The sequence below is a fragment of the Ciconia boyciana genome, chromosome 3 (assembly GCF_034638445.1).
Source record: "Ciconia boyciana chromosome 3, ASM3463844v1, whole genome shotgun sequence".
Classification (NCBI taxonomy): Eukaryota; Metazoa; Chordata; class Aves; order Ciconiiformes; family Ciconiidae; genus Ciconia; species Ciconia boyciana.
The window spans coordinates 109859542-109880134 of NC_132936.1; the positions used below are offsets into that span (position 1 = coordinate 109859542).

The 20593-nt window shown below is 49.9% G+C and overlaps 1 protein-coding gene across 1 annotated transcript in view; it reads left to right on the forward strand.

Moving 5' to 3' along the window:
• The first annotated feature begins 15859 nt into the window (after positions 1 to 15859).
• Positions 15860 to 20593, forward strand: part of GALNT14 (polypeptide N-acetylgalactosaminyltransferase 14) — a 100025-nt gene continuing 95291 nt past the window's right edge. The window contains exon 1 of the mRNA XM_072858437.1: positions 15860 to 16131. Within this exon, the coding sequence (XP_072714538.1) occupies positions 16003 to 16131 (129 nt within the window). The 5' untranslated portion in view covers positions 15860 to 16002. The remainder of the gene's footprint in view (positions 16132 to 20593) is intronic.

Genomic DNA, 20593 nt, shown 5'->3' on the forward strand with positions numbered 1-20593 from the left:
GCTGGAAATTTCCACGCTAAGTGCCTGTTAGGTTGCTGCTTGGATTTTTTTTTTTTTTTTTTGCATTCCTGTGGCCAGCACAATTGTGTCTCTTTTCCAGTGCATAGCCTAGTCTAGGCACTGAACGAAACAGAGCTCCAATGGGAATGAGCATATAATGAAAGACCATACTCTAATTCCTTTGTAGGAAGGAGTCATATTAAGCTTGCATAGGCAGCCTTCCCTCTGGCTTTTTGTGACTTTTTCGGTGCTTAATCTCATAAATGTCCTTTTAGAGTGCATATGAGATTCAGGAAGGAGGTGAACTGTGGATAAGAATGGAAACACGAGCAAAAGTCTGAGCTCAGGTATGTGCTTACCACTGCACTGAAGCCTGTGCAACAGCATAAGCGTATTTAGAGAGAAACCCCATCGTGTATAAGTGTTCCCAGTCAGGAGGCATTGAACAGTAAAACAACAGTGTGCTCTTTATTCCCCAGAACAGTCTGTTTCTAAACAGTATCATTTTCATACTGTTTTTATGACAAAACTGTTAGAACCAGATAAATAGATAGCTGTGTTTATGCGTGTTTATAACAGATGAGAGAGAGAGAGATATATATCATCTGTTGTGAGTGGCCTACTGTGGTGTCACTGGAGCCACAGGGTTCAGATCTGCAAAGCAGGGCAGGTTAGAGGGAGCAGGGACATCCAGGGCCCTCGAGCAGTGGTGTCACAGCACTGCCATCCTGCCAGGCTCCCAAAGAGGCCCCGTTAGCAGCTCCCATCACAAAGCACATGCCCTCTCCCAACTGTCATGCCTCTCTTTCCTTTTGTGACTCGTAGCTGAACACGATGGTGCAAACTAAATTAGCCTGATTTAATTTGCACTCAACTCAGCAGGGGATGTTATAAACACTGATTTACTGCGTGCAGGAGCAGCACCAGAAGAACCGAAAAGGTTGATTGAGAGAGCGTAGGTCTTGCTTTTTCAGTGCGCTCTGAAAAAGATGGTCCTTAGCACCCCCGGGGGTGGCCAGGGGGGTCTGCGTGAGCGCAGAGCGTTCACAGCAGGACTCTGTTGGACGTGATGGGATTAAAATCTGTCAGGCCCAACTGGGTTTGTTGCACAACATGTGTAATCAGCTGAGCAAGAATCATTTAAGGCTAGAAGTATGCTGGACATAGCTCTGCCACAGGCCATGTACAAAACTGTGGTGCAGGACACCCGCTTTCAAATTGCAGTTCATTTTAATGTACAGGTTGTTTTTTATACCAGATTTTGTACTTATTTACTTCACACCCCTTTAATGCAGAGCAATGTAATTGCAGGGAGATTATTTTGCTATTGATTACTTGATCCAGGAAAGAAACAGAATTCATCCATGCCGTGAATCACTAAACATTTGCAGCAATAAACTTTATTGAGCCATGTGACTTGCTGTTACAGAATTGTAAAGAATGCTTTACTGGAATGATTATACCAAACCATGTACAATTCAAACTGAATTATCTGGCTCACAATAAAATGTTTTTGGCAAGGGCACCTACTCGGACACTGTGAGGCTTTTATATTGCTAACAGAATAACGTTTTCTGGGCAATTCTGAAGATATATTACTCCTCATTTACAATGTGCATTGTGGAAAAAATGGTCTAAAAGGCTGCTGAAGGATGCATTCGTTTGTAACCACAGCGTTTATAGAGATGCTGAGCTTTGCAGTGGGTGGTATCGCTCTAGCAGAAATGAAAGAAAAGTGGGGCTGCGGCTTGAGACTAGTATTGCTAATAAAGGTCCTTTTTGGAAAAGGCAGGTGCAAATAACAAGAATAGCAAATAATGGCTGGAGTGCAAAGAGGAGCTGGATGATGAGGTATGCTGTAACAGTAAGACTGAGATGAAATTGAAAGGAACTAATCAGCCCTTTGCAAACAAAATATTCAGCTAGAGCTTATTGCTGCAAGATACATGCACACAAGTGGAAGTATTTCATGTTTCCTGGATATAGTTGGTGCACACGTTTAGTGTGCAGTGAGAGTGCAGCAGGTACCTGTCAGCCTCGCTGCGTGCATTCTGCATGGTCAGGGCTTCTGTCCAGATGGCAACAGGACAAGCTCTACTCTCAAGGATTCAAAAAGGGGTTAAAACTTACAGCAACAACAAGCATGGCGGGAGCTGTCATGGCCTCAGTGAAGAGCTGTGGCAGGGACCTGACATCTGGCTTCAGGCAAAAGGCAAAGAGCTGCCCTCTGGGGACAAATTACCCCAGGGCAAATCACCCCAAGATGATGGGGCTCTTGCCCTTGGACAGCTAGGGATGACCACCTTCGTAGAGATACCAAGCTGGGCCAAGTTTGAGGATTTCTGCCTGTCTGTGTATTTATTTCTGGGCAATTACAATTTGAAGGTCTACATGCTGTTGAGACGCTGCAGCGTAGTTCTCTGTCTGAGGTCACATCTCTCCTTTTCACCATTTTTACAGTGGGGCCAACAAGACTCCTGCCTTACCTAAAAGCATGTTACAGTCCTTTGCTGGGAGGTATTGTATTCATGTAAGTGGCTACTGCACAAACCACCATCGTGGCTGGCTGAGCTGTGCCAGTGGACTTTGACCATGCCATGAGATGCTCTGTGTGGAGTGAACGGTGTTGTTTTGGTTTTAATTATTAAGCAGTACATGTAATCTTAACTCCATGACCCACAAAAGGGACCTCTAAAGGGCAAGTTGTCATTGCACTGGAGCCGTAAAAATGAGGACTTTGAAGCTTTTGGAAGGAAAAGGCTGTTTCCCGGGGTGGGCAGTGCCCAAGGGCTGGCAGCTGAGCAGAGCAGGTGCAAGCTGTCCCAGCAGTGCAGACCTTGCACAGGGCAGTGATGGGAATGAAGGGAGAACATGGGATCAAAGCCGCTGCCAAAACCAAGTGTCCACCAGCCCTCGCTCACCCCCTCTCCACTCTTGCAACCCCACCAGGAGACTCAATTAAAAGACTGGGATTTCAAAATTTGCAAACCTCAAGTCTGTTTTTATCTCCTTTGTGAGCTTTTCAGGCCAATGTTTCAAGCTTTCTGCCCAAACACGGGGGGCTGGGAGACTTTTCTCCCAACGTTAGTCCTGCTGGACTCTGGCTTAACGCAACCCTGTCTGTGCTCCAATGTGGAAGAGGGGTGAAAAGCTGGAGTTTCCCACAGGTGTGGTGTTTACATCCAGATTCAGAAAAGTTAAGGGCAAAAATCCCCTTTGTTATTATTTACAGTGCCACAGTGCTGAGGGGAGGAAGATCAGGTCCGCAGGGTGCTAGCTGCTGTGTGACCCAGAGAGCAGGACTTGCCCTCTACTCAGAAAAACAAGTCAGCACTTCTGCAGTGTCCGGGGGGAGTGATCTGTCTGTGTTCAGCCTGGGGCTCTGCAGTCAAGGCTTGATCTGAACCTCAGCCTCCTGAAGCCCAGCCCACCAGCTCCTTTGCCCTTTGTGTACCGGAGCATTGCTGCTGTAGAATCCCCATACTGCCGTCAGCCAGGTTTTTCACCATAAGCAGCACTTCTTTCTCACTGGCACCCAGGAGCTCGAGTTATGATCCTGTCCCAAGGTTTGGGGCTTGGCAAGAAGCCAGCAATCGCTGGGCAGTTCTTCTGCACCTCGCTATCTGCACGCACGCCCCCGCCACGTAGCCACGCACCCCATGTCACCTTCCTCAAAAATAGTTGCAATACTGTGCTCAAAGAGAAGGGGAAAAGAAGACCTTTATTTTTTTTCTCTCCTGCTCAGGGAGCAGCTCCTTGCAGAATGAAATGCTAACGAGTGCCTTTGCCTTTCCTTCCTGCTGTGTCTTACACTGGATTAGACCTGAAAAGCAGTATCACCAAGCTTGAAGTTCAATTTATCAGTGCAGTCAGGATTGATTTGTTACACTACCTATTCTGGGGAAATTAATGTCTCCATTGCGCTTCCTTCCAATGCAGGCAGACCTTTGTTTTGCTCAGATCAGCTAGGTAATGTAGGAAGCTGACTTTCCACAGATAAAGGAAAAAACCTACAAAATCATGACTAATTCTACCCAGCCTGGCAGTGCCGAGACTGATGCAACTTGCAAAGCACCTGCCTGGCGTTATGGTGGCTGCAGATACTGGGCAGAAGTGCTCTCCGCCTGGGCTTATCTCCTACTCTCTTTTTTTTGTTGAAGAAGTGGTGGAAAGTGTCATAGAAAATGATTCTTAGGTGAATTACATGTCCCCTTTATCAATAATAACGTTATAGCTGGACAGTCAGGCTGGTCCTTGGAGTCCAAATTTGTTGTAAGAGTCAGGTTGAAAACAAGGTTGGGTTTTGTAGAAATTTTCAGCTGTTTTGTGAGACAATGGAAATGGACTTTGCTACTGCTGTTGAGGGGAACAAGTTTTTCTAGGAAAATTTGCACCCATAATCTAGCACAGAGGATCTGTTAAGAAAGCATGCAATTAAAATTCTAGTTTTCTCCCGAGGCCCATTTTGATGGAATATTTAGCAAACCATGTACAAATGTGGAAATTACATTTTCAGATTCAAAAGACCCAGAATGTGGATTGCTATGAAGAGTCATATTTTAAAAGACCCATTTTTTTTCTAACAAGTCATGTACGCATCTCATGTGGAGGGAAGGGTTAAGATCTGAGCACCCTGCGGAAACATGTGGAGATCCTCATGCTCCTGCAAACGTGGCTACGAGAAGGATGTCTATATCTGGTGCTCATTAAGCGAGATGAAATGAAAGAGGTAGTTGCTCTAAAGTAGCTTTTTTTCCTCAGGTAAAAGCAGGATTTCTTTCTCATAAATACACTGCAGCTAGACATAAACCACTTATTGCTTGAAAGCAGCTCTGCGCTGATGAAGAGCTGGAGCTCATGAGTAAGAAATTGGGTCTTAAGCAACCCTGACCTGGGTGCTTTCAGCCTGGCTGCTGGCAACAGCGACGCTGCTTTTTGCTTGGGCTGAGGCTGCAGAAAACTCCTGCCTCTGCAGCTAAATGCCGAGTTTCCAGAGGATGCGAGGAGCAGGGTTATGTCTGAGATAGCCTTCTTACCACTGTGTCTCTCTTCCTGCTGTCCTCTTCAAAACCAAAGTGTTAGCTAGGAATACTGCTCCAGAAATTGTGGCCGTGCCTGCTCTGCAAGCCTCTAGATCCAGCCCCCTATTAGTGCGTTTCCTCTAAAAACTGAGCAGGCAAAGCAGAGCTTTGGAGCATGCCCCTTCCAGAGAAAGGGTAATGGAAATGGCCATGGGCCATTTTGGATGCAGGGAATATCTTGAAGGGCTGCACATCTTTGGGTATGAGATTTCATGTTGCCTCCTCTCTGTAACTTGGGTGTTTATTGTCATTTATTTTGTTTCCTTTTAAAAGGAAAAAGAAGACAACATCACGCACTCTTCCTACCTGCTCCTTAATCTTACACACAGCTCAGAAAACCCCAGTCTTAAAAACTGTCTCCTACTCTTAGCGCATGGGTGCACATGTGTCAACAGATTAAAACTGCAGGGCTGAGGTGTTCCCCCCTGCTCCCCTGAACAACGTTAGCTCCAGTTGTTCATTAGCTCCAGCTCTCCGGGCTGATGTCTGAAGTCACGCAGGAACTGGCTCATGTTGGACCATGTGTCCCAGCACGGGGGTCTGACTGCACCCATGAGAGTGGTGGGACAGACCACTGGAGGTCTTATTTTAACTTGGAGCCATGCTTGTCAGAGCCCTTTTCTGAAATACAGGTGATGCCCGTGCTGGGCACATCCATCGTGGCCAATTCGTACCAGCATTGCACTACCTGCCTTTCAGCGATACTGGAGAAATGTTAGCCTGACGTTAAGATGCTCGTCCTTGGGGACTGTGCAGAACTGTGACTCCTGGTCTCCCAACGGGCAAATATGGACAACAGAAATAACCCCGAGCATCTCCAAAGTAGTTTGATCTGAAGGGCTCATGATTTTTGAACAGCTGAGATGAGCATTACTGAGAACTCAATTTCCACTTCAGCCTGCTCTTCTACTTGTGCAAGGCAGAGCACGGAAGCAAGGCTTGGGCACTTCACAGCCATCATCTCGATCAATATTTTCCAATGTGCACAAGTTTCCAAGAGTTTAAACCGCTGAGTTTTGCAGAACTTTAATTGTATCAAATGCAAGAAGAAAGGGATACTCTATCAAACTAACACATAGCTAAGCACATAAAGAACTTAGGGGATGAATTAACAGAAAATAATTCATATGCTGCAAGAATAAATTGCTGAGTCCAGTAGAAGGAACTCCTATTTCTTCTTCATCTTTTTTTTTTCCTTAATGGGGCACAAGTACTTGGAAATACAAAATCTCAGGAGAAATTTGGTGGAAAGGCCATGTGGAGGTGCCATTCCTCAACCCTACTCTTTAAATTACATAAAATGTTGCAATAAATTTGAAAAATATCAGAGAACTTCCATCCACTCCAACCACCTGAAACAGCTGAAGCAAGCTGAGAAGTCCACATCGCCTTGCTGAATTAAGGTGCCAAAACCTGACCTGCAAACACAGCTGTCACTGGAGAGCTTACCGTGACAGTAAATCAAGCCCTTCCCACTTGATTGTGAGGCAGACATTCATCCTTTCTCAACTTATTTGAAGCAACTAGAGGCAACAGCTCCTCAGGTGACCCATGCTGCTGCATACTCATGAAAGTGAGTGTTTCTCCTCAATGACTTGGCATATAAGAAGATCTGCCTCTAGTCAAGAGGTTCTTGAGGGCCAAGCCTAGTGAGAAGGTCTCCAGGTTGTTGGTAAAGCTGCTTTTCTAAGAGGCTGTGCTGGGTGCTTGTGCCCTTCCCAGCATGGGTCCAGTAGCTGAGCTGGCTGTTTTGCAGGGGTGAGTGGCAGGGTGAAGGTCTTGCAGCGTCAGCTAAGGCTGCCTTTCTGCTTTTTGTGTTAAGTCAGTGTTTCTCCCTTGCTGAATAACCCTGGGCTTGGGATTGCTGGGGTGAAGGATGAGGCTGTCCTCATGTTAATAGGAGGTGGTTGCAATGGGATCAACCCCTTCTGCATTGCTCAGGTAGCAGGGTGAAAGTACCCCAAGGGCGAGTATGCCATGGGGTGGCACAGGGGGTGGGAGGTGGGCGCACAGTGTCTCCGTTGGTAGCCCAGCTCTTGGGGGCTCAAGCTATGCTAGCCTGCCCTGAGATGCTATTGCCCCCCAAAACTGAGGACACTCCTGGCTGCTTCTGGACTGTCCAGGGCAGAGCCAGCCTGGGACCTGGGCCCCTCCTTGCATCCAGCACATGGAGGAAGAAAACTAAAGGATCCATCCTCCCAAGTCAGGCTTTTTGCTCAACTCTTCAAACCTAGAAACTGCTCCTCTTTCTCTGTCCACTAGTCTCAGCATGCTGAAACAAAGATCAAAAGCCTGAATTCCTGTAAAGGTACTTTAATAGCAGCCAGAACAGACTCCCTAGAGAAGATTAACTATCCCCTGGACTGAGGGGAGTTTGAACTTCAACAAAATGGACTGATGAGAAAAACATAGCTAGTCCTGCAAAGATGAATTTGGTAAAGGTCGGCAGAGCACAGTGAAGGCATGAGATGCTGGTTAAGTGTTAGCTTTTATGTATAGCTGAGTTCTAGGTCTTTAGACAAGACTTAATCTTTTCTATAAACAAATAACACATTAATTTACATGAATAATCCACATTTCTTATGCAAATCATTTCCCTGCTGCTGTTTCTACTGAGAATAATATTCAGTATAATTACCACATTTATTTAGTGAATCTATTTACACAGGGTAGCTCTCTGTCCATGAATGCTCTTCACCAGAGAAGCCCAAAGAGCAACAGGGGAGCCCAAGCTGCCAGTCATGTGCGCCCTCTGCTTTCTATTTTTGTTCCGATAAAGCATTTTGGGACCGTTTGAGATGTCTCGGCAAGAGCAGAAGGATGTCAGCATCCTGCCTCCGTCCCGGGGAGAGCACCTGCTGCTAATGGAAGGCAGCTCTCCCCTGCTCGCTAGCCTGCTGTTTGAGCTCCAGCTAACTATAATGAGGCAAGGCACTTTGAATAATAACTTTCCTTTGGGTATAAGGCTATCTTAATTTTTTGTGTGTTTAAGTTGGTAATTGCCATGGAGTTTGAAAATCTTCCAGGTTTTACCACTCTTAATTATGTTCTCATGCATATGCATCGTCTGCTTGTGCGCTTATTACTGCAAGGAGATCAGAACCCGAAATGCTGGAGCGGTTTCTTCCAATTATCTCCTGTACGCAGAACTTGCTGTGAAATACCCCTCCTGCGTGGGATAGCCCAAGCTGTTTGGAGCACAGCTTGCTGTCCAGAGCGTGTTCTGTTCTGCGTGGTCAAAGCACGATGCGTCTCTTCCCTCACGTGTCTCACCTCGGTTGCTCCTACCTGGGATGTCCCCTTGCTCGTAGCACCAGCTGTTGAAATGCTGGTTCAGGGGAAGTTATTACGGTGTCCTAATAGAAAATATTTCAACTTTCTAGGACCCTGATTGCCTCTTTACCTGCTCTGTTTGCATCTATTGATCGTTCTGGTTCAACAAGAGCCTCTGGGACTAACAAATTCTAACAGGTTTGAATGCATTAATGAGGTGTTATGCGGGGAAGGAAAAATAATGCTGCTGGGCTTCTAACTTGTTCTTGCTCAATAACAGCAAAACAAATGTGTGCAATTAAACATTACTTTGTTTTCTAAACAGCAGCCTTGAAATTTTGTCCTGCTGGTGGGGAAATCCAGCTGCTGCTTTGTTTTCTCACCAACAGCAATGATTTGGTGAGGGGAAAGGAGATGTTAATCCACCTGAGCACATTCAGGGTTGAATATTGCTCCCTTGTAGGTAGGCAGGATTTGTAGCACTGTGTGTGTTTTCCTGCGAGAGATCACAGTGGATCCCATGAAAAGATCGATGTGGAGCAAGCATAGACCTTGAGGTTACGCCTGCTTTTTGCGCAGAGTAACTACTTGCTTTTAACTATTTTTCAAGGAGATGTGGGGTTAGTTGTTAGCCCCTTGGAGCTTTTGCCATAAGAGCAGGAGATTGCCTGATCAAATATAAATCACTCTGTCTTTATAATTAAAGTGTTTGATTGTATATGGAAGAAACGTCTATTCCTAGGCACTTCACCTAAATAATGGGATTGAAATCTTAAGAAGTTAGGTGGTGTGTGGCTCATTCTCTTCAGTGTTTTGGATCCCTCAGGAGAGGGGAGGGATGAATAGTCAAGAATTTTTTCTATGAAAAATTTTCTAGGAGGAAGACGAGGGTAAAACTTTTAATCCAGCTGTGAAAACGCTCCTTCCCACAAAATGCCTGGTGCAATATTACATATTGCCAGCTGTGTTAATAAATACCTAAATCCCAGTTGGCATCGGGCCACGCTTACATATCACAGAAGTAGAGATTTGGCTCCGAAGTCTACTTAACACCTGCACACAAAAAGACAGAGGCATTAAAGGTGCTTTAAGGACAAAGCTTTATTTTGGCTAATGTGTTCTCTCACCCATCACCTGAGTTGTTCTTTATTCTGTTGAGTGTCACCTGTCCAAACTGCAATTATGGGCTTGACTGCGTCTAAGGGACATAGTCCCGCAGCTGGCTAAAAGGACTGATTTGGCATATTCAAAGTAACAAAAGGGTTTGGTCTGAATTCTGGCAGGGTTCTCTGCTTTCTTAGAGATGGATGGGGGGGGGGTGTGTGCCCATGTGTGTATGCACATAGCAGCACATCTCCTTGGGAGGCAGCTGAGCAGCTCTGCTTCCCCTGTAGAGTTAGAGCAGCACTGGGGTGCCCCGGGAGCATGGGTGCCTGCCAGAGCTGTGCTGAGGACTGCAGGGTGCCCAGGACCTTACAGGCTCAGGTGCTGAAGGTAAAGCACATCTGCCCTGTGCTATGTTTGTTTATTGATCGTTTGCTGCAACTTGGCCCATAAAGCTATCTATCTGCCTTCTTTCTCTCAAATGTTCTTTTGTGGCCATTTGCAGTGGCTACCACTGGTTGCTTGATGCAGTGACCTGGAGCTAGACAGCTTCCCGCTGGCCGAAACACTGAAAAACCAGGCTGTGGGATCAGCAGCCATCACTTGTCCATGGGTTCTCCCCAGAAAATGCCTGTGTCGTGGAGCATCAGGAGAAACTGTCAACCACTGGAGACATCTGGAGACGGACAGGACTCAGCAGACTTGGCTCTCCTGTGGCAATAAGCCACACAAAAGCAGGGCTGGTCAAAAGCAGCCAGTGAACAGTACTGAAGGTGGTCACAGCAGAAGAGTACTGCCCAAGGGTTCTGTTCTTGTGCTCCCTAATATGTCCCCCAGCCACATGCTGAAGTCAACGTGTCTCCCTTCAAATCTCCCATTGCTCTGGCCCTTGTTCCCACACCGGCTCATACGGGCACCATCAGGCACCTGGAAATGCTGGGAACTAGTGAAAAGGCTGCACCTAATCCAGAAAAACTGTGCTCCAGCAAATGGAGACAAAGACTGGGGAGAACGTGAATTACTGTTGCTAAAGATGCATGATATAACATGTTGTGGTAGGCAAGAATTCCCCCCACCCTCCTCCAGCCTTGCCATGGAGAAGTCTTTGCATTTGTCCCAGTGGTGAGGGAGCTCAGCACTGCCTCCTTCATCCGTGCCTCACGAGCTGGGCTGAAGGTGGGAGCGTGACTTGTAGGAACTGCAAGCGAACGTCTGGATGTGTGCTGGTGCCCATCTACTCGGGGAACAGCTTGTGTTCCTGCAGCTGACTTGATGAGAACTTCAATTAACAAATGCTATTAAAGCAGCTCTCCTCTTTATTTTATTTTTTTAAATGCATAGCATTTCCTGACAGCTTAAACCTTTAATTAACTGGAGATGCCATCATGGAAAGTTTGCTAGAGAAGAATGCTTGTGGTTTAATTAAAAAGAAAAAAAATCTTTTAGTTACTGAAAAAGATCTGCTTGCGACTCCAACAGTGGCAAAAAGCCCGCAGGAATGCCTCCATTTCCCTTTCTGATTGCAGCAGTAGGTGAGGACGTGCAGAGCAATATCATCACCCAAGTGGAGAAGGTGAGTGCTTCACAGCTTCATGTTTGACCCTCTGGTTTAGGCTGCAGATGTAGGGCAAGCTACAGTTTTGTTAACTCGGTGAGGGAAAGGAGACAGCCAACTATAAAGCTTTTACTTTTTTAAAGAACTTTAACTTACAATTCTCCTGCTATTAGGACAGAGCTGTCTCTAACATTTGTGGTCTTCTCTGAGGATACGCAGGGAGAACATTGTTCAGCATAAGCACTGGTCTTTTTTTATTTTGGCTCCCATTACAGCACAAAATCAAAGGCAGAGCCTACCTGCCACAAAAATGTGGGATAATGTTCACAGTATCTTCAACAGCCTTCATGGTAGCTGCTTTTTTAAATGGTAGGGTACTGTCTGAGGTGGCAGAGAGCCCTTGCTGTCGTTCACAAGCCTGAGGGCTGTGTGTGACGGTAGCCATGGCTAGGAGCCACTGTCTCAGGACACACTCGCACCCTTGCAGCAGTATGCCATGGGGCCGAAGCACAGTGGTGACAAGTGCTGCAGAGCTGGTGGACCCCCATGGCAAAGCAACGATCTCCTCTTGCTCCTGTGCAAAGGACTTGCTGGCATCTCCCTTTCTTCTGCCCACATCGACTGGATTAGGAACAGACTAGGTAACCTGGAGGCTCAAAAAGAACAGCTGCAGATCCAAAAAGAGATTTTTGTTCCTGTATTAAATATAAACCTGGAAGAGTCACTGACATGACTGTTTGCATTTGAAGCACAACTCCACCCCTAGACAAGTAGCAAATGGTTTCTGAGTCATCCCCTGGGAGCAGGTTGGGGCTGCTGGGGTGGTGCCTGGCCAGGGGCATGCGTTGGCTTGCTCTCCTGGAGGCCCTGCACCCAGGCTGGCACCTTGGCTGCTGGGTGACAAGGGACAGCTGGGCTTCTGGTGAAATGTGCCAATGCTCAGCACTTGCCAAAGCAGCTATTTGGGAGCAGCTTGATGTGCTCTCCCTCCTCTCCTGGCCCTGTCCTCAATGTGGTTAAATTCAGTAAGTGTAGCACACCCTCTTCCAGGGGTGGGAGAGAAACGTCTGTATGAGCTTCTTTCCCCAAGCCTGGAGCAGGGACCACAAGGGTACTGTTGACCACTGAATGTAATCTGTCTCCCTGTGTAACCACACATTGCCACGCTGACCCTTTCAAACGCTCATCTCTTGTTTTTGCAAGCAAATATATTCTTTCTGATATATCTGCTACCGCAAGCAGCACCTCTTCGTGGAGAAGCTGCGTTGCCATAAAGAGCAGTGAGAGCTGGGCTGCCCCAAACGATGGGCTGTACCAGGTCCTCCCCTGGCAGCGGGGCTCTGTGTCCTAGAAGCCCCTTTTCAGCCAGAGCTTAGTGGGGTTCCTCTATGTTACAATAACCTGTGATGTTCAGCTGGGACTCCCCAGCATCCCGAGTCAGGGGTAGATTTTGATCCTTTCCTCAGATCATTTTTTAAGGGCATCTGTTTATCCCCCTTTCAAATTTCCAGGAACAAACCGCAAACTATTTGTGATCCTTTTGGAAAAGAAATGTGTTTTTCCTCTGTGGATGGGATCTCGGATGTGAACCGAACTCAGACCTGGGCGTAATCCTAGTATAAACTGCACTGAAGCAGTGCCCAGCTGGTTTGTAGACCTGGTGAGATGAAATTCCTTTGGAAATGTTCTTGCTGTGCTTTACGGATGCTCTTGAAATAGCGAGGAGAGCTACTTTTCCCTACCACCCTTTCCTTAAAGGCAGGACCCTGAAGGGCCATCGCCTGAGGCTGCGACTGTGAAGAGTCCCCCTTCCACTCAGAAATGATGTCCTATTTTTGCTCTCATGAAACAATCACTTTTCATCAACTTTGCAATGCTGATACCGACAAATGCTAAATACCCATTTCCTAGAGTTTTTTCTGCCTCTGGCTCTACTGCTGGCCTTAAGTTTTGCTCTCTTGGAAACAGGTAGTGTGTTACGGACCTCACTTGTGAAGCATCTGAGATTGGCAGATGAAAACTTAGAAAAATGGGGAACATACGGGTATCAATAATACAATAGAAGATTTTTTTATTGCCATGGTTTTAATGGAATTGCAGTAGAATTTTTATACGAGTCTCTGAAAGTCTATGACTTCAAATAACTCTGAACCTACAGATTTGTACTCTTGCCTCATTCTTGTTTAAATAGCTGTGACTATTGTCTGCTCGATATATTATCTGTCCCAGCACACACGCACGCAGTCAGGAGGAATAGACTTTCCTGGAGATCGTATGCATTGCTAGGGCTCCTCGCATCTCCTGTCTCATCACGGGACCCCTGCACAGAGCAGCCAAGGGCTCCAGCAGGCAGGGATTTGTACAGGGTCACTGTGGCGCTCGTGGTGTCACCCTCCTCGCTGGTGTAACGGCGGTGCCAGCGGGGACGAGCCAGGCCTTTGCCCGTTACCTTGGCCAGGCACGGCGGGTTGTTCATCATGGTGCCGAGCCCTGCCAATAAAGCTTTCCCACAGCAGAGGGAGTTGTTTCTCAAGGTAATAAGATAGCATTAGCTGATTGCATTTTTGTCAGGTCCGTCCTATTTATTACCTTACCTGTAATCTAATTTGTAATGTATTTCCCTAAGATTTTCTGTATTTCCCCCCTATATTTTGTAATAACTTCTGCTGAAAGTCTGACCTACAAAAAAGACGAGGTTTTTAATCTAGCTTTGAACAGTCACACCCAGGTGCCTTTATCTGGAAAAGCTCTCCTAGCATGGAGCAAGGTCTGGTAGGAAAAGCTCAGCACCCTCTGCAAACGTGTCAGGGAGTGCTGCATTACAGCAGCCAAGGTCGCTTCGTCCCAGCCAGGAAAACACCAGCAGCTACTTTCTACTTGTGGCAAGATGATCTTTTTGGTCAGAAAGCCATTCCTGCTTCAAAGGGGGTTAGAGGGAGATATGTGAGAGGCAGCAACCAGCCCATGCCAATAGCTGGGGTGAGCACAAGGTAAGCAGACAACTATAAGCCATGTGAAACGCCACTATTGATGTGCCTCAGCTGCTGAAAGTTGCTCAGGTGCTTCACCTTAGCTTTCAGGAGAAAGCAAAAAGCAACAGTGTGGGGAAGAGAGCAACACTGGCATCCACCTGCAGGTCCCCTCTAGAGATGTCTCGTGGCAGAGATGTCTCATGGTGGCAGAGCCGGAGGGCAGTGGTCCAGCTACCCCGAGCACGGGGCTGAGGAAGGTTAATTGGTGTGACAGATGAGGCACACCATGGGAAGAGGTGGCATTTTCAGGCTGGTGTGGGCTTCCCATGTGATGTCAGGCTGGTGTCCCACCAGGGCACGAGGGCTTTCTGCTCTTTTCCCACTCGGTTAGTTCTGCTCCTGCTTGGCCGTGCCGCTGCTGTTGTTGTAAAACAAAATTCAACCTAAGCCTGCCCGCTGGACCTGGATTTCATCATTCTGGTAAAGGCGTTTCAAAGTCAGACGGCCTTAAAACAAAGAAAGAGAAATGTCCCTTTTTGTGGATGCTAATGAAATTTTTATCTGGGCATCTTTCTGTGAATGTTGGGCCTGAGAGGCATGGATTATGTTAGGGGAGAAGGGCTTACTGAGCCCTGGAAATAAATCAGAGGAGGACAGAGGATGGAGATCACAAATGATAAATTAGCAAGTGACAGAAAACAACTGCAGGAAATAATAAAACCAGGAGGAGTGTGTGGGAAATGCTTAGGAGAGGTTGTTTACAACATGTGCATCGGACTTTCCAGCATTTGACATCTTATCTCCAATTCATTCCATATGTTACTTTATGCATGGATTCCTGTTTTTATGGGGTTTGTTCTATAGCTTTTGTACTAACATGAATGACTCACATCTGCTCCAATACTTAATTTATTCTCTAATGTCTTCTGCAAGGGATTGCTCAGCTCGTGCAATACTTGTCAGTGGCAGGATCGGAAGAGCACTGAGTCGGGCAGGTGAGCAGGGACAGCTGAGCGAGGTAGCTCTTTTCTGGAGTCCTACTCTGTCGGGTTTTTTTCCCCCTTAGCAATGCCTGTAATTCTCACTTTGGCTGCCCTGTGTGGACAGGCTTGCTGTGCCGGGGCTGCGTGTGGAGCCGGCAGGCAACACCCCACGGGACAGGGATGACGGCTGAGGGCCATCATTGCAGGACAGCGGCCTGACACCGAGCTGCTGCCGGCATACCAACAGCTGATGATTATGATTTTATTTTTTAAGTGCTCTTGACAGCTCCGGAGACTCACATCTTCTCTTCCAAATCCAGTAATTAAATTCCACCTACCTGAATTCCCCCTGCTGTTTCAATTGGATAAATTAATCTTCCCGTCATGTCTGAGCCTCCTCTGTGTGTTGTTGAACGCTGGCCTCCCCTCGCCCCGCAGCCGGACGGGGACCGGGATGGGGACGGGGACGGGGACCGGCCCAGGCAACTTCGCAGCGGCTCTGCCCGGCCCCGCGCATCCTTTCGCGCTCGGCTCGGGGGCGCTGGGAAGTGGCCTGGACCCACGCACGGTGCGCGGGGGGGCAGGGAGGTGGGCGTCCCGGTTACACCCCCCCGACCGGTGTGCTCGCTGTCCCCGGCCCCGGGCGACCGCGTCCCCGCCGGCGCGGTGCGGCGCGGCCACCGGCGGGGCGGGCAGGGCAGGGCAGCGGCGCGGCCCCGCAGCTCCCCCGCCGGGCCCGGGGTGCCAGCCCGGCCGTCTGCGCGCAGCACCTTCCCTCGGCGAGCGGCTCCGGCACCGGCTCCAGCCCCCCCTCCTCCCGGCGCCTCCTCCTCCTCCTCCTCTTCCTCCTCCCCTCCCCTGCAGAGCATGCACAGCCCGGGACTCGCATCGCCGGCTCCGAGGCGGGCGGGCGAGAGGGACCCTCCTCCCCGCCTAGCCCCGCTCCCGCTGCCCCCGGAGGCGCCCACCGCCCTCCCCTACCCCCTTCCCGGCCCTTCACCCCCACCCCCGGACTTTTGCCACCCCTCCCGAGGATGAGGCGGCCGACGCGGCGGCTGGCGCTGTCTCTGCTGGGGGTGCTCTGGCTCGCCGCCCTCCTCCTCTTCTTCTTCGGGGCGAGGAGGAAGTTGGAGGCGGTGGGAGCCGAGGGGCGCACGCCGGAGGTAAGGAAGGGGGCCGGGGCCGGGGCCGCCCCCGCGGGGCGCGGCGGGACGCAGCCGGCGGGCAGGGCGCGCCGCCGCCGCCCGGGGAACAACTTCCCGGCCGTTTTCGGGACCCCCACCCCATCGCGCTCCCCTTAAAGTTTTGCACCGGCTCTGTACCTGTAGGGGGGGGTCAGGCCCTTTCCTTACCCCCCGTCCGCGGTGAATTAACCCCCCCGGTCGCGATGCCCCCCCTCCCTCCGCACGGCCTCGGGCAGCGGCAATCCCAGCCGTCCCCCCGCCCCGCTTCACCGGGGGCCGCAGCCGTCGGGGCTGCCCGGGCCGCGGGTGCCGCCGGCGCTGGCAGGGGCGGTGACGGTACCGGTACCAGCTCTCTGCCCCGCCGCCAACTTCGAGCACCCCTGGCTTCGGGCCCTGGGTCCCTGGGGAGCGGGGAGAGCGGCGCGCCCCAAGAGAAGGAAGCGCGTGTTTCATGTCACTCGTGGGGGACGGGTGACTCCTTTCCCCCGTGGGTCACAGCGTTTCCGAGCCCTCTCCTAAACAAGAAGGGCTCGATCCTGCCCCCCTGGCCCGAAGGAGAGGGGAGCAGACGGGGAGCGTTTAGGTGGTCTGTGGTTGGGGTGCATCAGCTGGCAGAGCCGCAGGTCCATCAGCCGGGTTAAATCACCGGGGCTTTTAATTACTGGTTGTGTCTGAAGACGGGGCGAGGGTAGGAGTGTTGCCCTGGAAGTCTCAGCCTGGGTGGAAGAAGGGTGCATTTGCAATCGCGTGTTTCTGTGTCATGTTTGAGCCCTGGGAGCGCACCCGAGTGACAGCATGGGAGACATGTGAAGAGCATCCCACTCGACACAGCGAGTGAAACAGAGGAGTTTCGCTGCCCAAACGCTGCAAAAAGCAGGGAGCTGCAAGCAGCTTCGTTTGAACAAGGTCCTGTGTCCTCTCTAATGGTTGAGAGCGGCCTGAGCTTAGCCGAGGGCTAACTTTCCAAAGGACGCAGATTAGATGCTGCTTTTAGTTATACTGCTGTAATAAATTAATTGGGGTTAGGGCCCAGGTCCTGAAAATCTGCTGAGATTAAGGGTTATCACGGCAGAGGAAGGGTGCGAGCCCTCAGCCCTGTTTTTGCACCAGTGACGCCCAGCTGAGTGTTTAGCCCATAACTTATGGCAACTGTATGTATTGGCCAGGTCTTCACAGAGTCTCATATATGTGTCACCTCTGCAACTGAATTAACGACCTGATCGGGGAAAAAAAAAGTCAGAACTCATAAAGCTTACTTTGATTTTTTCATCCTGAGGAATTATTGTTTTTCCATGTTTTTTAAATAAAAATGATTGAGGAGGTTTTTTCCAGCTTTCAGAAATCTTTCAGTCCTAGCAGAGGGGAATGAATCTATGAAATTTCAGGCCCCAAAATAAATAATTATATATGCATTTATTTATTTATTTAAGCAGGGGAAGGTAATAAGTCACTGAAAACAGTTAGAAGACAAGCGCTTTCTTAACTATAACTATGCTTTGGTGTCAATAAATTTCTATCGGAACTGCTTTCTTAATTGCAAAATGAGACCTCCCCTGTTTGACGTGAGCTCCTATATTCTCCTTGAAACGAACCTTGCTTCTTGCTTAGCACCAGCTGCAGCTGAGTTGCTGCTTCATTTGCAGCCCGTTTTGACTCTCTGCTCCTGTTCAAGGCTCCCCCCACCCCGAGGTGCGGGTTGCTGATGCTGTTAGGGGCTGGGCTGGGCTCCCACAGCTGGCAAAGAGAACTTCTCCTGTCACACAGGATGAGGCCCCGAGTTTCGAAGCTGCAACCGCCAAGTTGCCATAACTCCAGCAATTTGACTGCTAAAATTGCCTCTCCTTCATTTCCTCTGAATTTTCCATCAAAACAGTTGCATCCCCTTGAGATCCATAGAGTGCAGATTCTTTTTTTTGTTTTTTAATGCATTACATTTTTTGTCTTTGGAAACCGCTTTTGAGCAGTATGAATTATAAGCTGGTTGTGAGCGCAGAGATGTGGTGTCACTTCAGTTAACCGCTCTGAACAGCTGCAGAGCTGACTTGGGTACCAGCAGCAGAGATGCTGCGGTCCAGAGAGGAGCTGGTGGCGTGTCCCGTTCCCCTGGCCAGCGGGACTGGCTGCTGCTGCTGCAAACTTGAGCAGTTAGAGTTGTCCTCCCAAATTCCTTGACAAACTGGAGGCACTAGGTTGCTAACGGCAGTGCAAACTTTGTAGCACGGCTATGGTGGAGAAATGGAGCAAATCTACATCAAGTTTCCTGGCAGTGTTTTCTGACTTTTTTTTTTTTAACACCCACCTCCCCCCCCCCCCCCACCTTCTCTCTCAGCTGAGCTTTATTTCTGCGGCCATATGCACACCATATATCATGCCTCATGTGGATTTAACCTTTAGACCCTTCTAGTTAGGCTCCAGCTGGTAATGCCTCCTCCTGCCTGTGCCTGTCTCCTGGCAGGGCTTGCAGCACGCATCCGATGCTGGAAGGCCGTGGTGCCCCAGTTTGCCGGCTGGCCGTGGCACGTTGGTGGCTTGCCAAGGGCCAGCGGCAGAGCTGCTGCTTGCAGAGCTGCTGCCCTGGGCTGCACGGAGGGCTTGCCCGTCCATTGCTGTTATTTTGGTCTGTGCCCCCCCTCGCCCTTTACCCCAAATCCTGTGCCAGATCCAGCGCTCAGCTTCCCAAAGGAAGGCTTGTGATGTTTTTCCTACAGCCGGAGAACCCTGCATTGGGGTCGGCAAGGTCTCCGAGGAGCAGGTCCTTGGTGTGAGGGGTCTGCTGTGGTCGTCGAGTTCTGCCTACCCCCAAAACACGCTGCTGGCTTGGTCTCTTGCAGCCCTGACGGAGGCGGGTGTTCGGGGCAGGTCTGGCAGTGGTAGCTGAGCTTTCCTGAGCTGCTCGTGCCCGAAGAGGTAGGCGCAGCCGTCTGTTGTAATTAACTTGGCTTTACCTCCTGTTTTTTGGGTGTTTTTTCCTGTTTTCCCCTCTCTGTGGATCTCTCACTGCTGCCTGGTGGCAGGCAGGCTCAGAGGGCTCCCCTTCTTGCCAGCCCTTGCTCCCCTCAATCCCTGTCGCCTCCTTGCCCTCCTCCTCCCTGCCGCTTGCAGCTGCTGGCGGTGCGTGCAGGGGCAGCCGGAGCAGGCTGAGGCTGGATTTTAGGGTGTGGGACTCCCTCCTGGCTGTGGGGTGGAGTAACCTTGCAGGGCTGGTAGCGTGTAGAAAAACATAACTTGCTCCATTTAGGACAGTGAGGTTGTTCCTGGGACGAACTCCCCCGTCCCTCCGGTGCTGTTATTACTGCTGTCGCTTGGCGTTTGGGGTTTTTTTTTTTTTGCTTTTCCAAAGGGCAGATCAAGCCCTGTTAATGCAGTAAGCAAAACTTGCCCTTGTCCTTTCCCTGCGCTTTATAAAGTCCTATAAATTGGCTGAGAAGGGAGCTGTGGCGGCATGCCTGCCTCTGCCAGGGTGCGTTGCTGCATGGCCCAGCCGGCTGCCTGGTTAGCAGCTGGGGGCTCAGCCGGCAGGAAAGCCGAGTCTGATGGATGAGGGTGTAAGGACACAGGGCTGCTCAGGGTTATGGATCAGCTGGGACTCGTGGGTGCCTCCTGCCCTCTGTGCCTTTTGGCAGAGGGTTTTGAAATACTTTGCGAGCCTTAATTAGTTCCAGCCTGTCTCCCTGCCCCGGCAGTTTTCTGGCTGGATAAACTGGGACCCCGAGAGGTTAATTGAACTTTGTATCCTTCTGGCTCTCGTTGACTCCAGAGGAACTGGAGTCGCTCAACCCTCTTGGAAAACCAGGCTGCCAGTGGCCCACCTGAAGGCACGCAGGGAGGTGGCGTTGGGGCTTGGCACGTGCTCGGGTCGTCCGGGCTCACGGCCCCCGCTGCCGCCCAGCAGCTCCCCTGCCTCCCTCTGATCTGGCCCTTTGCTTTGCTTTGGAGAGCGGGGGACGACGACGACATATAAATTAATAACTTAATTACATTAAGAAATAATGAGAGGAACTGATACGCGGGATTAATTACAAGCAAATTCCCAAATTGATTTGTGAGGGGTATGTGTAGCTGGCTCTGCAGGGATGTTTTGTGAGCGTGCGGGTGCCTGTGCCAGGCTGCAGCTGTGCAGCCCTGGGGGATGCTAAGGAGGGAGCAGGAGAGGGGTAGGTGACAGCCCCTTGGTCGTCTCATCCCCTCCGCCTGGTGAATCCATAGCAGACCGAAGCGGGGAGCTGGCTGTATAGCAGAGCCCTGCTGCAGTGAGGGCTCGCGGGGGGTCCTGGGCTGTGGTGCTCGGGGCCAGCAGCGCGCGCGGGAGGGGCAGGAAGACTTTGTTGTTGGGTTCGGGGGTTTTATTTCTCTTCATTCCCTCCTGCGTGCCGGCTTGCTCCCTCTGATGAATGGCTGAAGCACAGCTGACAGACAGCCTCTGGAGGGGACGCGGGTCCGT